The sequence below is a fragment of the Pleurodeles waltl genome, chromosome 11 (assembly GCF_031143425.1).
Source record: "Pleurodeles waltl isolate 20211129_DDA chromosome 11, aPleWal1.hap1.20221129, whole genome shotgun sequence".
In the NCBI taxonomy this organism is placed as follows: Eukaryota; Metazoa; Chordata; class Amphibia; order Caudata; family Salamandridae; genus Pleurodeles; species Pleurodeles waltl.
Window position 1 is genome coordinate 504840366 of NC_090450.1, and position 17714 is coordinate 504858079.

Genomic DNA, 17714 nt, shown 5'->3' on the forward strand with positions numbered 1-17714 from the left:
GGTATGCCCACCATGATGATGCAGTGGCACCTCAGTCTGTTTGTTTTTTGTTCCCCATTTGCATTAGTGACATTCAGAACAAAACAGTTTGTTTTGCCCAAACTTCCTGGCATCCCAAACATTCTGATCAATGCCTTAGCTTGTGGTCCTATGCCACACAGCCTCATGCCACTTCTTCCTCCTTCACCAACCTACAGCCTCAGTTCACTCTCTCCAACTTCACCTGCTCCTCCATGGACTGCTTCCATCTCAAACAACAGCTGCAGCCTAAGTATGCTATCTCTTCCAGTACCGGTCCCTGCAGAGTGCTACAGCTATGCCGGCCAAAAGGGCCCAGATTTTGGCCTACGTCATGGGTTCAGAAGCAACAAAACTAGCATGTCTGGCCAAAGGTGACCCCCCTCCCACACCTTTCTTCGAACCAGCTGCCACAAAGGCCAATGGAGCTGTTAGACCTGGCATCCTCAGCGTAGCCTCCCCTGTCTTTTTTGCCTCTGCTTCCTGTGTTTTGACTGTGTGCTGGACTCTGTTTTTGCTGGCTTTGTTACTCTGGGCACTTCTCTGCTGACCAGTGCTAAAGTGCAAGTGCTCCTGTGTAAATTGTATGTGTAATGGGCTTTTCCATGATTGACACATTTGATTTACTAGTAAGTCCCTAGTAAAGAGCACTAGAGGTGCCTAGGACCTGTAAATCAAATGCTACTAGTGGGCCTGCAGCACTGATTGTGCCAGCCACATGAGTAGACCTGTAAATATGGCTCAGACCTGCCACTGCGGTGTCTGTGTGTGCAGTTTTAAACTGCCAATTCGACCTGGCAAGTGTACCCACTTACCAAGCCCAAACCTTCCCTTTTTGTACATGCAAGTAGGGATTTTCTCGCTTAAACCATTCTGTGACTCTGCCTGCTTGTGTATTCCGTGTTTGGGTCAGACTGACAGCTGAGCTGTTTGTGAATCCCCTCTAGACAGTGACATAAAGGGAGCTGGGGTGTAGCCTGCAAATCCTGATGAGCCATCTGAGCAAGAGTGGAGGGAAGAGTGGTCCCTTACAGCTGAATGGGCTGTGCCTGCCCTCACACAATGAAGTCTCCAACCCCCTGGTGTGTGTCTGAAGCCAGGCCTGGGTAAGGTAGGATCTTGTGAACAAGAGACTTTCCTTTGAAGTTTGCCTTCTTCAAAGGCAGAAAGGGGTATGGTATTAGCAGTGGGCCCAAAACCCCAGATTTTTAGTTTGTCTTCTGGATCCAACAGAAACCTGTGCCAAGAAGATGTGCTGAAGAGCTGAGAAGTGCTTCCCCTGCCTGTGACTGTGCTTTGTTGGGCTATCTTGCAGTTGCTGCTTCTGCCTGTGAAAGGGGACGAAGACTGGACTCTGTGGTATATTCTAGCTTGTGAAGAATCTCCAAGGGCTTGGACTGAGCTTGCCCCCTGTTCTGAAGTCTCAGGGCCATCAAAGACTTCCTCTGCCAGCACCTGGACTCTCTACTGAGACTCCTGCCTTGCCAAGTGGAGCCCTATCCAGTCCCTGGGCCCCTGAAAGGTAAAACTGGTAGAACAAGGTCTGAAATCCACACACAGGAAGCCATGCAGGGAAATATTTTGACGCACTAACTGCAAGGCAGCTGAAAAACGATGCGCCACCTGCCTCATGGCTGATTTCAACGCATCACCTGCATGGCAGCTGGAGATACGATGCAACACCCGCTTGAGGTTGGTGAAAACGACACAAACCATATGCAGAGCAGTTTTCCACCACCATGTGACCAGATTTCTCATGCATCGTCACTGGGCGTCAAAGTCATTGCGAACCTGTGCGGATTCGAGGTGCCCTGTCTGGAAATTGACGCATTGCTCTCTTCCGGGACAAGAAGACGATGCAGCGTCTACCAGACTGGAGAAGAAATGACGCACGGACTCACTTTCGAGTAAGGAATCGCCACATTGCTGAATTTTTTGATGCACCCTCTCCCGTGCAGCTTTATTTTTGACGCAAACCAGGTACTTTGTGTGAAAACAACATTTCCATTGTTTTCAATGGAGCAAGATACTATTATTTTAAAAATTCATAACTTTACTTGTGTATGTTGGATTTTTATCATTTTGGTCTTGTTTGAGTTTTATAAATATTGGCAATTTTTCTAGACTGGTGTGGTGTCCATTTTGTAGTGTTTTCACAGTATTACTGTGTGTGTTGGTACAAATACACACAGCCTTTGAGATAAGCTTGACTGCTTGTGTCAAGCTACCAAGGGGCTGAGCAGGGGTTATCCTAAGCGCGTATCTCCATTACTCTGACTAGAGTGAGGGTCCCTGCTTTGACAGAGTGCAAACTGACTGCCAACCAGAGACCCCATTTCTAACAGGAGCTCAGTGCAGGGCCAACAAGAACCTCTTGAGCTGTAATTGCTTCCCTAACCTGCACCATACCTTTAACCTGCAGTCTCGGTCAACTTCTACATACACTCACAACCTCAGTTGCAGTCCTCATTCTTAACCTGTTGTGCTGCTCTCCCTCCTGCTGCCTTCTGATGCTTTACCACTCCCTCTTAGCTGGCCCCCACAAATTAAGACTGATCCTGGCTCTCAAACCAGCCTCCACAGCCTCAGCTGAATCTCCTTTCTCATCCCATTCCACAGTCTTAGTACACTCTTTCCTCTTGCACTTGACTTGCAGTATTCTATGGGTAGATCTGTAGGCATGTGTGCATGTGTCCATGTGTTAAGTGTGTGCTGTTTGAGGTTTAGTGTGTAAGTGCTGAGTGATGGTGAGTGGTAGTGCAGGGGTGAAATGAAGTGCAGGGTGAGAGTTGGTGGTGTGACCGTGTGAGAACTCAGTGCCAGAGTGCTCTTGTGTGTGGATCAGGAGAGTAAAAAGAAGTGGCGGTGGTCGGTGCAAATCTCAAAGGGAATGGAGGGCAGGGGCGGATGGGGTTGGGGACGGAAATAAAAAATATATATAAAAAAAAACAACAAAAAAAAAAAAAAAAAAAACTTACCTTCACAGATGCCTCTGCCCGCCTCACACTCCCCTTCTCTTCTGGTGTCCCAGCATTCACTGGGACACCAGCTCCCCAGCAATCCTGGCATGCTTTCATGCTATATGCCAGGATTGTTCTGAGTGGCTTGGACTGCTGCTCAGACACATTCCTGGGGTCTATGCAGTTTCTCCAGCCCTGCTGTTCAAACCTAAGTGCACATGTGTGTTTGGTCGACGCGAGACGGCGGGCCAAACACATATGCAGACTTAGGTGCACCATCTCCTCCTCTCTCTCCCCCCTCCCACAGCCCAGCCCCACCCTTCCCTTCACATTATGCTGGTTTTATTTTACAGCTCCTGGCTCTTAGCCGGTGAGGGGACATTCCCTAGCCATTGTGAAGGAACCGCCCCTGGTAAAAGGTTTGTCCATCTGAGGGCAGGATGACTAGTGAACCTGTGTGAGTGTAGTGTGAGCTGGATAAATGCAGGATGAATTATCCATATGCATTACATAATAACCCATTCCCATGACAGTTTGCAATTGGGGATTGAGGTGTATTGACTATGATTATCGAAGGTGATCCTGCACCAAAATGTCAGCCTTTGGACATGTAGAGTATTAGTTTTCTAGACGTGAGAAAGCCATTGCGGGCCAGAACCAGATGCTGAGCTCTGGCTCTGGAAAGAGTCCTCTTGGAACTTCGAGCTGAGTCTTCATCTGCCTTCAGCCACCCACACCCTTATTTCAGTCTCCAATCCCCTTCCTCTTCATCTATTAGCTAAATGGTGCACCTTAACACCAAGAGACATGGTTTTAAACACAGTTTACATCCTGGACAAATTTTTTTTACCCTAGGCTTGTTTTACCCTAAGCAGTTGCTCATTTCACTGCGCCTCCATATTTTTTAAAGGCCCTTTTTAGAAGTACCTTAAAAAGGCTCAATTTAGAATGTGCTCTCTACAAAATCTTCACCTTTATGTTTTAATAGGCTTTCACTTTGCTCATATGTTATATAAATCTAAGCGGGGTTCACATGATAACTGGCTTGCCTCTTGGTTTACTAATAGCCAGAGCCACTGTAATTATGTGGCAGAGGAGGACCAAATTATGCAGCCATTTTGATTAAATTATGAGGTAAAAAAGCCAAGTTATTCGGCTTAATGCAGTGCATTTTGTAATAGTATTGCTTCATTATTTTGTCATTTTTACACATGGTAACACTGTCTCCGAAATGATTTCACTATATTAGCACCAATTTAACATTTAAATACAGCTATCACCAACTAAAATATAACCACTGGCAATCTGCGTAGTACCTTCAAGAGTGCAGGAACACATACTGCCATGTTTTTAGTAACTTTTGGTCAATTTGAGCTTGAAACTATTTTATTTTTGATAAAAAAAACACAGATTATGCATCTGATAAAGGATTATGTGGCAAATCCAATATTATTTGAAAAAGCATACAGTTCCAGAATCGCATAATTCCAGTGTCCCTGCTAATGACATTGTCATCGCAAGCATGAATATTTCAAAGTTTACTTCTGATAAATGTCACTGCAGAAATTCATACTAGTGTACTGAAGTGAAACGCTTCCAAGTTAAAGAAATTTATTTTTGGAAATTTGAGTTTCTAGCACATTTTTAAATGACAAATTGCATAACACGCAGAGGGCTCAGTTCCTGTTTTGTAGCTTGAAGCCAAATCAGAACATTTGCTGGGCTCTGACTCAGCACTCCCTGTACAAGTGCTGCTTGCCCACCTTTGTATTAATAATGACATTATTTCTCCAACTCTGGCAGCAACAGCCCATAACAAGAGAGGAGGCCAGCAGGGGGCCGAAGCAATTACAACACACAGACTTGTGGGGTCTTTTTGAGACCTGTGAAATACTCAGCTGGAGGCTGAGACGTCAGCCCCTGCCCAGTCTCAGCCCAGGACAATTCAAGAACCGTCTGTGTACTCCACAGCCCAGGCTACGGCAGATGACAGGGGTGGGGGGTGGTTGAAGCCCTTTCAGCCCAATGGTCTGTAGTCTGCCTAGATGAGAGCAAGCCACTAAAAGCTTGAGCAAGTTTCAAGCCAGATACCTGGCTGTGGCTCAACCCTAGGTCCTCTTGGGACCTTGAGCCCAAAAGACGCCAATCTTCTATGGGAGACTATGTGACAATACACAACCGTGTCACATGGGGAAACCAATTCGAATACTAGCCTCAGCTCCGACTCCTGTGAATACCATCAAATCAATCTGTTCCGAGCAAAACGTGTAACACAGTCTGTGTGTGTAGTGAAGCACTTCGTTCTATGTAAAACTGCTGAAAATAAAATGTGGGTTGTGCGTGTCACCCACGGCCTAATCCCATCATCTAAGAATTAAGTACAAAGTATTAAGCTTTCATGTCAGTCAGAAATACTCATCTAAGGGCCGAACAGCACAATGTGAAAGTGGAAAATCTGGGATCAATCCTGCCTTTTCTGTTTGACAAAAGTGAGTGTGGTGTTGTTGCTTAGCAACACTAAAAGGTATGAGGTGGTAGTAGAATGTAGGGAAGATGAGAATGTTGTAAGGTCTAAAGAGGAAGTTGACAAAGGCGAATTAGAGGAGTCAGACACTGTTCTTTGCTGTTTGTTATGATGCAGAGTTGGCAATAAAGGGAATTACTACAACTACCGTGTACCCTTATTACAAGTGGCGGCGATTCAGTCAACTCTGTGAGGAACCAGCATGTGGATTGAAGTCAGAATATACATCGTGGAGGAAGTGTTTTAGTCGCTACGAACATTTTGGATGTAGAGGTGGTGGTTTGACACAGAGTAACGTAAAAGACAGATGAGATTTATCACAGTGAGATTCAATTTGTGTAAAGCTGAAATTGTAGAGAAAATTATGTGTTTACCTTTATCGCAGACAGGCTCACGCTATGCTTAAAGGTGACATTGGAGCGTGGAACCTTAGAATGTGTGAGCTCCACATATCGATGTCATTTGAAGATAATGGACGGCGTACCGAGTGAAGCAGGAGGTGCGATCGTGCATGAACGTCTAACCTAAGACATTGGAGGCAGCCATTTTGAAAAGCACCAAAAAAAATAAACTTCTGACGTAAGACATTGGAGACCGCCATTTTGGGGCAGGCAGCAAAACTTTGTGTGTCAATTACGGTGATACGCACACCACAACATTGATACTAGAAAGCCGGAAGTGCGTTCACGAACAGTGATACGCGCATCTTATGGATTAGTGAAACGCACTTGAAGTACAATACTTAAGGAGTGCGCTGACTACAGAGATACACACTCCAGTTTTCACAGCCTACAGTAATTATATAGTATATGTAACTTGCTTTTAGGATGTGTCCAGCACTTTAACACCACCCAATCCATTTTGCCAGAACCTGGAGAACCAAGGATGGGATCACATGAATGGAGTATTTTTGTAATTATATGAAAACTATAGACAATGAGACATTACCTTCAGAAACAAAAAAAAGGCATTTTACTGCATTTGTTGGGACAGGAGGGTATTAGACAGTATAATTTAATGGAATAGAAAGTTAGAAATGCTGATGAGACAGATGTATTTAGGAATGCTTTGGAGGATTTAGAAATGTATTAATATTTACCAACAGTATGCATAGCAATTGATAGGTACATGTTTTTCAATAGGAAACAAAAGCAAAGGGAAACTGTTGATGATTTTGGGTCTGTGCTAAAAAACAATTTGCAATTTCATGCAGATTTGGTACATTACAAGAACAGCTAATTAGTGATCAAGTCATAATGGACACAAGTGACAAGAAGGTGCAGGAAAGATTATGGGCTTCTGGAGATGCAACTTTAAAAGAAGTGGTGGCAACAGTGAGGAAGGCTGAGATTTCAAACAGATGTGCAAAAGCAGCATTACAGGAAAATAAAGAAGGAGTAGAAGTGTGTGCTGTTAGTGGAAAAGGGGGTACAAACAATAGTAAAAAAGGTTTATATAAAGAAAACTATTTAGATAAGAATAAGGTACATAGGAAGGTGACACAAGGGAATTTAAGTTGCTATAGATGTGGGAGTCATAAACACTTATCAAACAGTAAGAAGCATAGAGCAAGATATCAGAAGTGCTCCAACTGTGGTTTAATAGGGCACTTTGCAAGCAACTGTAGATGGAAAAAACTAAGGAGAGTGTAAAATGTGTTTTGGATTTGCAAAAGGAGTCTTCTTCAGAGGAATATTTTATCTGAAAAGGGTGATTGCATTTTAATGATACAGGAAGAAGTGTCAGAATTTCATGAGGAGGCTAGACGTAAACCTAGGTGTGAGGTAATAGTGGCAGGAATTCCGATGACTTTGGTGGCAGACTCCAGTCATCCAACACGATTATTAACTTGAAAGAGTGGAAAGAAAAGTTTACAAATCATATAGGAAATGAGCTAATGAAATCAGATATAAATCCAGAAAGTTTCACTGGAGATAGTACACCAATGGTAGGCTACAGAAAAGTTACATTCAAGTTTAAGGGGAGGCAGGCAGATGGGAAGATGTATATTGCTGAGAATGGACCATGTGTTTTGGGATGGCGAGATCAGAGACGTTTAGGTATTATTCTTGATTCTAACAGTAAAGAACAAGTTTCAATGGTGAATCTGACGGACAATGTGGGTGAAGTAATACGTAGGGAGCATCCAGAAGTATTTAATGGGAAAATAGGAAGGTTAAAAGGTTTCAGAGATAAGATTCATCTAAAAAGAGGAGCAGTTCCAGCTGTATTCAAAGTAAGGAATGTGCCATTCATAGTAAGGAGTGAAATGTAGAAGGAGTTAAGGTCGGAGCAAGCAGGCATAATAGAAAGAATAGAGTCAGCGGAGTGGATGTCTCCGGTAGTGGTTGCAATGAAAAGTAATTGTAAAATCAGGTTGTGTGTTGACTTGAGAGGTGTAAACCAACAGATATTAGTTGATAAATATCTCTTACCAAAAATAATGAGTTGTTGTCTAAAACAAAGAATATGAAATGGGTTTCAATAGTAGATGTCTCTTCTGCCTACCATGAAGTGGCATTACATGAAGAGAGTAGGAAAATAACAGCTTTCAGAACTCTGTATGAATGCTTCCAATACGTACGAATGCCGTTTGGCTTGGCGTCAGCGGCGTCCGTATTCCAAAGGTTAATGAATGAAATCTTACGAAATATCAAGGGAGGTAGGTATTTCCAGGACGATGTATTAATAATGGGAAAAAACAAGAGAGAGCACGACGGAAGGATCAGAGAAGTCATGGAAGTATTGAAAAAGAAAGAACTTACTGTGGAATGTGTCAAGTGCAATACTGCAAGGAATCGAGTAACATTTTTAGGACATGATATTGGTGTGAAAGGTATATTGCCAAAGAAGGAACTATTGGAGGCAGCTAAGGACACTCCTGAGCCAGAGAATAAGGATGAACTACGTTCCTTCTGAGGGTTGGCAGAATACTACTCTAAATTTGTAAGGAATTTTGCTGAGAAATCATATGATTTAAGACAATTATTGGACAATTGAAGTAAGTTTATGTAGAGTGAGAAGTGTTCTAAATCTTTTAAAAAATAAAAAAAGAGATATATAATGCTACTCCAATTCAAGGATTTGACCAAAGTTTGAGAAGTATTGTAACAGTGGTTGCTAGTAAAGAAGGGTTAGAAGCAGGTTTGACACCAAAAGATGAAGGTGGGAAGGAGGTGATCATTGGGTCTTGCATCTAGAAGCTTGACACCTACTCAAGAAGTATATTCAGTGAATAAAAAGAGAAGCACTTGCCTGTGTTTGGGGAGTGGAGCATTTTAGATTGTTTATAAGAGGAAAGGAATTCGATGTAAGAACGGATCATAAGCCTTTAGTTAGGTTGCTTACGACAGAAGGGATTTTAAAGGTTTCAGCAAGGAATGCCAGATTATCAATTAGGTTACAGGATTTTAATTACAAGATTCAGTATATGCTGGGAGTACACAACAGGGTGGCAAATTGTTTAAGCTATTTGCCATTACCAATTAATGAAGTACCAAGGAGTGAGTGGGATGATTTTCAGAAAAGAAGGAATGGAAGATGGAGTATGAGGAAGACAAAGTACTAGAGAAATTGAGAGACTGCATTCAGGATGGATGGAAAAAAATGGTGTCAGGCGGAGTTGAAAGGATTTTGGGAGATAAGGAATGATTTGAGTGTAGATTCTGATTTTAATAAAAGAGAAGATCGAGTTATACCACCTCAAAATATGAGAAACAAAGGGGGTCATTCTGACCCTGGCGGTCATCGACCGCAAGGGCCAACGACCACGGAAGCACCACCAACAGGCTGGCGGTGCTTCCTGGGCCATTCTGACCGCGGCGGTAAAGCAGCGGTCAGAAAAGGGGAACCGGCGGTTTCCCGCCGGTTTACCCCTGGGGATTCCGACCCCCTTCCCGCCATCCTGTTCCTGGCGGTTTTTACCGCCAGGAACAGGATGACGGGAACGGGTGTCGTGGGGCCCCTGGGGGCCCCTGCACTGCCCATGCCACTGGTATGGGCAGTGCAGGGGCCCCCTAACAGGGCCCCATAAAGATTTTCAGTGTCTGCTTTGCAGACACTAAAAATCGCGACGGGTGCCACTGCACCCGTCGCACCCCTGCAACTCCGCCGGCTCCATTCGGAGCCGGCTTCCTCGTTGCAGGGTCTTTCTCGCTGGGCCGGTGGGCGGCCTTTTGGCGGTCGCCCGCCGGCCCAGCGGGAAAGCCAGAATGGCCGCCGCGGTCTTTTGACCGCGGTGCGGTCATTCGGCGGTGACCGCATGGCGGGCGGCGACCACCGCCCACCGCGGTCAGAATGACCGCCAAAGTGTTTAATATTAGTCATGAAGGACATTTTGGAATTGTCAGGATGAAAAGAAGAGTAAAAGCATTATATTGGTGCCAGGAATGGATTTACAATTGGAGAGAACAGTAAGGAATTGTGTGCAGTGTGTAGATTCTGATAAAAGTTTCAAGTCTTTAAGGCCAGCATTGATAGCAGTGCAGTGTCCTAAGATGGTTTGGGAAAGGCTAGCAATTGATTTTGTTGGTCCGGTACAAACATTGACAGGTGGAAGCAAGTACATTCTAGTTTTAATGGATTATTGCAGTAAATGGGTTTAATTGGAAATAGAGAGAAAACCTGATGCGGAGCTTGTGGTCAACTTTTTGGATTACATTTTTTCATGTGAAGGTTTACCTAAAAAACTAGTAAGTGATAATGGTTCTCAGTTTATGGCTTCCATAGTGGAAAAAAAGGAACAGTATAAAACATGTAAAAACATCTGTATACCATCCTGCAGGAAACAGAGCGGTAGAAAGCTTTAAAGGAAGTATTCAAGTAGCAAGAAGAAGTGGAAGAAAATGGGAAGTAAAAAAATGTTGTGGACATATCGTTTAACACCATCTCTAACTGGATACAGTTGTTTTGTATTTATGTGCAGTAGAGAACCCTTTACAATAGTGGATGGATGGATAGGGTAAGGAAGGTGGAATGGTCAGAAGGAACAGTGAGAGAGAACATAAGGAGAGCACAAGGTATTTACAAAGATTATTATGATAAAAGCAAAAGCACGAAGGAAGAAAAGTTGGAAGTAGGTGATTGGGTGAAAGTGAGGAAGGCTGGAAGGGTGCCTAAAGAACAAAGCATGTATTCCAAACCATTGAAGGTTATGGAATGTTTGAAGAATTCAGCTAGATTGAGTGATAATCGTGTGTGGCATATGCTTTGCATGGCGAAATGTAAAGAAATTAAAAGTAGTAATAGTGAAGATGTGGAAAGGTTGAGGAAGAAAGATTGGTTTTGGGAAGAGGATAACTGAGGGTTGTGAGCATGTGAAAGGGAAGATGCAATAGATGGTTGTGAACAAATGGATGAAGAAGAAACTTTGGAAGAACTAGGTTCGAAAGGTTCAGAAGGGGAGACTGTCAGTAAGTAGAAGGGGAAGAGCGATATGTACACCTATGAAATTCAGAGATTATGCGCTAAATTAAATGAATATACATAAAAATGTATAGGAGTTGTATTTAGCATTGTTAAGCTTTTATTTTATATTTTTGTTTTTTGTAAAATTCGTTTATGCATTGTGTAATGGAATGACATGTTTTATGTTAGTCTAAAGGAAAGAAATGAGTGATGTTGTTGCTTAGCAACACCAGAAGATATGGGGTACTAGTAGAATGTTGCGAAGAAGAGAATGTTGTAAGGTCTAAAGAGGCAGTTGACGAAGGCGAATTGGAGGAGCCAGTCACTGTTCTTTGCTGTTCGTTATGATGCAGAGTTGGCAATAAAAGGAATTAACTATGACTACTGTGTATCCTTATTACACTGAGCTTTGGTTTTATTTGTTATCGGATATGAGAGCATCTTGACATATGCGAGTTCATGTGTGTGGTGTACAAAAAAACTCTCTTGTGTTTGATGTAATTGCCTTTTGTGATCCCACTTTTTTTTTTTTTTTAACAATCTCGGCCTATTTTTTATTTTACTAGTAGTTTTGCCATCATCGCTGCAGGATAGTCTCAGTTTACGTTTTAAAATTCTCCCTTTTAATAAATACTTATCAATGAACACATATCCCATGTACTAGGGTGACATGCATCCCCGTGTTAAAGAAATATAATTTGTTGATTTCCTTGTCATAGTCTAACATAGTTGTTGCATGCTTTACATGCCACATGGTTTCATTGCTCGATTCTCCCTGCTAATCTAATGAATTGCTGGAGTCACTCACCTCAAAGTCTGCCAGCCACTAACCTTTTTTGTAGAAAAAGCTACTTATGTTGAGGAAAATCATCCAGAGCTACAAATATTATTAGAATTTTAATACTGGCCACATCAGACAAGTTTACATGTTTGTTTTAAATATAAACTTTTCAGTTTTGTAGGCTGGGCTATACAAAGGAGAGCTACTTAAAGTAGCGCGAGAGATACTAGTTGCTCACGAGCTACTGGTTGGAGATCTGTGCACAAGACTCTGTGACAGACACACAGCATTGGCAGTGTGAGTACAGGCCCCGGGGGAGATTCGGTTTCGGCCCGGTCCTGGCACAGCAAGTCAGCCAGGACAATTTAAAAAAAAACACCACCACACACAGACTTGTCTCTTTCCCAGATAGCTCTTGCAGCTTCCGTAATGTGGAAGTAAGCAGCAAGACTCTTCCCTGAGGCCCACAGCCTTCATTATGAACAACAGCAACTGGGTGGAAGAGGTTAAATTCACTCTCACTTCGATATTCTCCACATCAGCCTGACACCCCCCCAGTTCTTTTGCTTAAAGAGCTCTGCTAAGTCCGCTTTGGCCATTACAATTAATTCCCCTAAAGGAACCCAGAAACCCGAGAATGAATTAAACCACACCATGTAATGCGTCATCATTGCCCTCACAAATGCCCACGAGGCCCAGGAGACTTCGCCCAATCAACGCTTGCACACTGCACAGGAAGCCACACTTTAAACGCTCCACCCCAAAAAAGAAAACAGATTTAGCTAACTTTGTCACCAAGCAGCGAGTGAATTGTTTTTTAGCTGCTCGATGTTTCTAACACCTGCTGCCCCTACCAGTAGCCTTACTCAGGTGGGCCCATTGACACAGTGCATCAGACCCTCAAATGTAAATTTCACTGAACCATTTTTTAAGGCCTCCCTGCGTGGGAACGCCCCCTTTGCATACATTATGCCGGACACAGGCATCATGTGGAATAAGGGGTTACAAAATAGTGAAATGCTTGCATTGCGCCACTTTGTAAACATGACACAGGGGAAAAACCACCTTAACGCTACCTTAGCGTAAAATAAAATGATGCTATGGCAGCACTAAGTTGGCACTAGGGGCTTGTGAATATGTCCCTAAGTGTCTGAATTGTACAACCAGATCCCTGTTATAATCACAAGAGAATATACTTACTTCTTTTTTGCTATTTTTTTAAACCCTCTTGACTGCGATATTAGGCCTTGTACCTTCAACAGGCAACTCACCGCTATCGCCACCAACACCACTCACAGATGATATCTTGATAACCACAATTATTTGCAAGTAGATCCACACTACTCTCAATCCTACACACAGTCGAGAAAATTGTGTCTGCAAACACTGTATACACAAACACATTGAAATAATAATTAGAAGGAACGTTGTTTATGAGGGACAAAAATTACATCCCACAATTTTGCACTTACTTCTTGAATTCTGGTGTCAAATATAAGCACTGCAGCAAAGAATTGAGGAAGCATGTGTTTCCTTCATTCTGCAAACCAAAGTATGTGGTAAAGTTGGAACCTGTAAACAGAACAAACAGAAGAGAACCTTAAAAATAAAAATGCAATACAACCTACCGGTAAAAGTAAACTGAAAGTACAGGATCAAAACTAAAATTGCACAACTAAGATTTTATTCTAATAAGCTTTTCTGAATTAATGAGTCCTACCACTTCACTATCCATTCTTTAAATAAAGGTTTTGAGGAAACAGCCACTCTTGAACAGAAACACTTTATTATAAAACATGTTTAAAAATATAGCATTGGAAGAGTGGTCGCTCAAGTTGAGGGGAAGAAATCTTCAGTGCAAGGTTCTTGCTTCAATGGTCTTGCCCGCCTGATTCTGCTGTACAATAATACTTTATTGGATTTTGTGACACCTCTGGATTAGTTGGGGTAAGAGCTGTGAAGGCCAGGATTACAGCCTGAAGGACCTGGACTCTCTTTCCTGGAGAAAAGGCACAAAATAAACTATGTTCAGAATGGCTCCAATGAAGGAAAGCACCCGGGAAGAAGACCTTGGCACGTTGTTAGAGAACCCCAAAGATGAAAGTAGTTTCGCTGTAGTCTGGAGGTAGTTGACGACTGCCTATGGCAAGCCTGCCTTCAACAGACAGTGACCGAGGTAGGGAAAGACTAGAACCCCTGAATTCCAAAGGTGTGCTGACACCAATGCCATCAGACCAAAGGGGAGCATAGCAAACTGACAATGCTCCTCCTCCACTACGAACCATAGACATCACCAATGGGCCGGCAGAATGAGAATTTGGGATTAGGCATTCTGCAGATCCAACGCTACCATCCAGTTTCCAGGGCCAAGGGCAGACAAGACCTCGGCAGGATGAGCATTTTGAAATGGATCTAGAATAGGGCAAAGACCACTGTCGTTCTTGGGCACCAGAAAGGAGCAGGAATGACAACCACCACCCTCTTAACAGCCCCTTTCATCAAATGAGCTTGCACTTTCTGCAGCAAATGGAGAAATGGTCCTCTGTCCGTCACTAGGGGGACAGTGGAAGGTGAAGCAGACAAGAGACAAAGGGTAAGGTATTCCTTGCAAACAATCTGTATGACCCCCATGTCTGATATGATCCATCGCTATCCACGTAAGAATTGGTGGATTCTGTCTCCCACTGGGTGGCTGTGTCCCTGAAAGTGCATGATAAAGAGGTTTGGCAGGCAGGCGTGCAGAGAAGGCAACAGGCTAGGTAGTGCTCTGACTTCAACTGTAGGAGGTGGGGGGGATGGGCACCACAGCCCCCACTTCGAAACTGCTGAGTTTCCTGTGGGGTGTTAGATGGGTGTATGGTAAAGGATGCCTCAGCCAAAGCCGCAAAAGGAATGGTTTAATTACTGCAAGCAAGGCAGAAAGGCTCAGAGAGCTAGCTGTAGCCTTTCTCTCCTTTAAGCGCTCCAGAGCAGAATCAGCTCTGTCCCAAAACAGCTGAGTTTTTATTAAAGGGCATGTCTATCAGAAAGGACTGGACATCACTGGACAACTAGTAGATCTTTGCCACATATGAGAACAGTTCTAGCACTTCTCACTGCAAGATTGACAAAGCATTTTGTCAGTGCCTTTCACACTGTGAAGTAAGTTGAATCTTTCATTTTTAGTTCTCTTTACTATCCATTGTCTGCTTTTTTCCCCCTAGACACTCTTCTGCTTTTTTGGCTAATGTCAGCAAAATTGACTGTGCAGCTAGGTCTTTCATATAGTGCTGGCTGTGAACTAAAAGTCCCATTGTGGTTTGCTGGCACAAATGCAGATTGCCCCATCTCGTTTTCCTTCTTGCTTTTTTTCTTTGCTTTATTTATCTGAGGGGGTTCCTGCATACCCCAGCACAACTAGCGGTAACCATGATCCCCGTTATTGTAGGAGGCTGGACTGGCTTGTAGTGGGTACCAAGGGGTACTTACACCTTGCACCAGGCCCAGGTATCCCTTATTAGTGTAGAGGGGTGTCTAGCAGCTTAGGCTGATAGAAAATGGTAGCTTAGCAGAGCAGCTTAGGCTGAACTAGGAGACGAGTGAAGCTTCTACAGTACCACTAGTGTCATATGCACAATATCATAAGAAAACACAATACACAGATATACTAAAAATAAAGGTACTTTATTTTTATGACAACATGCCAAAGTATCTCAGTGAGTACCCTCAGTATGAGGATAGCAAATATACACAAGATATATGTACACAATACCACAATATGCAGTAATAGCAATAGAAAACAGTGCAAACAATGTATAGTCACAATAGAATGCAATGGGAGCACATAGGGATGGGGCAACACAAACCATATACTCTAGAAGTGGAATGCGAACCACGAATGGACCCCAAACCTATGTGAGCTCGTAAAGGGTAGCTGGGACTGTAAGAAAACAGTGAGGGTTAGAAAAATAGCCCACCCCAAGACCCTGAAAAGTGGGTGCAAAGTGCACCTAAGTTCCTCAGAGAGCACAGAAGTCGTGATAGGGGAATTCTGCAAGAAACAACAACACCAGCAATGCAACAACAATGGATTTCCTGACGAGGGTACCTGTGGAACAAGGGGACCAAGTCCAAGAGTCACGATCAAGTCGGGAGTGGGCAGATGCCCAGGAAATGCCAGCTGTGGGTGCAAAGAAGCTGCCACCAGATGGTAGAAGCTGTGGATTCTGCAAGAACGACAAGGGCTAGAAACTTCCCCTTTGGAGGATGGATGTTCCACGTCGTGAAGAGTCGTGCAGAAGTGTTTCCGTGCAGAAAGACCGCAAACAAGCCTTGCTAGCTGCAAGGGTCGCGGTTAGGGTTTGTGGATGCTGCTGTGGCCCAGGAGAGACCAGGATGTCGCCAATTGCGTGAGGAGACAGAGGGGGCGCCCAGCAAGACAAGGAGCCCACTCAGAAGCAAGCAGCACCCGCAGAAGTGCCAGAACAGGCACTACGAAGTGGAGTGAACCGGAGCTCACCCGAAGTCACAAAAGAGGGTCCCACGACGCCGGAGGACAACTCAGGAGGTTGTGCACTGCAGGTTAGAGTGCCGGGGACCCAGGCTTGGCTGTCCACAAAGGAAATCCTGGAAGAGTGCACAGGAGCCGGAGTAGCTGCAAAACACGCGGTTCCCAGCAATGCAGTCTAGCGTGGGGAGGCAAGGACTTACCTCCACCAAACTTGGACTGAAGAGTCACTGGACTGTGGGAGTCACTTGGACAGAGTTGCTGAGTTCAAGGGACCTCGCTCGTCGTGCTGAGAGGAGACCCAGAGGACCGGTGAAGCAGTTCTTTGGTGCCTGCGGTTGCAGGGGGAAGATTCCGTCGACCCACGGGAGATTTCTTCGGAGCTTCTAGTGCAGAGAGGAGGCAGACTACCCCCACAGCATGCACCACCAGGAAAACAGTCGAGAAGGCGGCAGGATCAGCATTACAAGGTCGCAGTAGTCGTTTTTGCTACTTTGTTGCAGTTTTGCATGCTTCCAGCGCGGTCAGCAGTCGATTCCTTGGCAGAAGGTGAAGAGAGAGATGCAGAGGAACTCTGATGAGCTCTTGCATTCGTTATCTAACGAATTCCCCAAAGCAGAGACCCTAAATAGCCAGAAAAGGAGGTTTGGCTACCTAGGTGAGAGGATAGGTTTTGCAATACAGGTAAGAGCCTATCAGAAGGAGGCTCTGATGTCACCTGCTGGCCCTGGCCACTCAGAGCAGTCCAGTGTGCCAGCAGCACCTCTGTTTCCAAGATGGCAGAGGTCTGGAGCACACTGGAGGAGCTCTGGGCACCTCCCAGGGGAGGTGCAGGTCAGGGGAGTGGTCACTCCCCTTCCCTTTGTCCAGTTTCGCGCCAGAGCAGGGCTGGGGGATCCCTGAACCGGTGTAGACTGGCTTATGCAGAAATGGGCACCATCTGTGCCCATGAAAGCATTTCCAGAGGCTGGGGGAGGCTACTCCTCCCCTGCCTTAACACCTTTTTCCAAAGGGAGAGGGTGTAACACCCTCTCTCCGAGGAAGTCCTTTGTTCTGACTTCCTGGGCCAAGCCTGGCTGGACCCCAGGAGGGCAGAAACCTGTCTGAGGGGTTGGCAGCAGCAGCAGCTGCAGTGAAACCCCTGAAAAGGCAGTTTGGCAGTACCCGGGTCTGTGCTAGAGACCCGGGGAATCATGGGATTGTCTCCCCAATACCAGGATGGCATTGGGGGGGCAATTCCATGATCTTAGACATGTTACATGGCCATGTTCGGAGTTACCATTGTGAAGCTACACATAGGTAGTGACCTATGTGTAGTGCATGCGTGTAATGGTGTCCCCGCACTCACAAAGTCCGGGGAATTTGCCCTGAACAATGTGGGGGCACCTTGGCTAGTGCCAGGGTGCCCACACACTAAGTAACTTAGCACCCAACCTTTACCAGGTAAAGGTTAGACATATAGGTGACTTATAAGTTACTTAAGTGCAGTGGTAAATGGCTGTGAAATAAGGTGGACGGTATTTCACTCAGGCTGCAGTG

At 44.5% G+C, this 17714-nt stretch overlaps 1 protein-coding gene across 3 annotated transcripts in view; it reads right to left on the bottom strand.

Moving 5' to 3' along the window:
- LOC138265818 (ubiquitin carboxyl-terminal hydrolase 12A-like) overlaps positions 1–17714 on the bottom strand; it is a 735388-nt gene that overhangs the window by 621590 nt on the left and 96084 nt on the right. For all 3 annotated transcript variants that reach the window (XM_069213886.1, XM_069213884.1, XM_069213885.1), the window contains one exon: positions 13162–13261. In XM_069213886.1, the coding sequence (XP_069069987.1) occupies positions 13162–13261 (100 nt within the window). The remainder of the gene's footprint in view (positions 1–13161; positions 13262–17714) is intronic.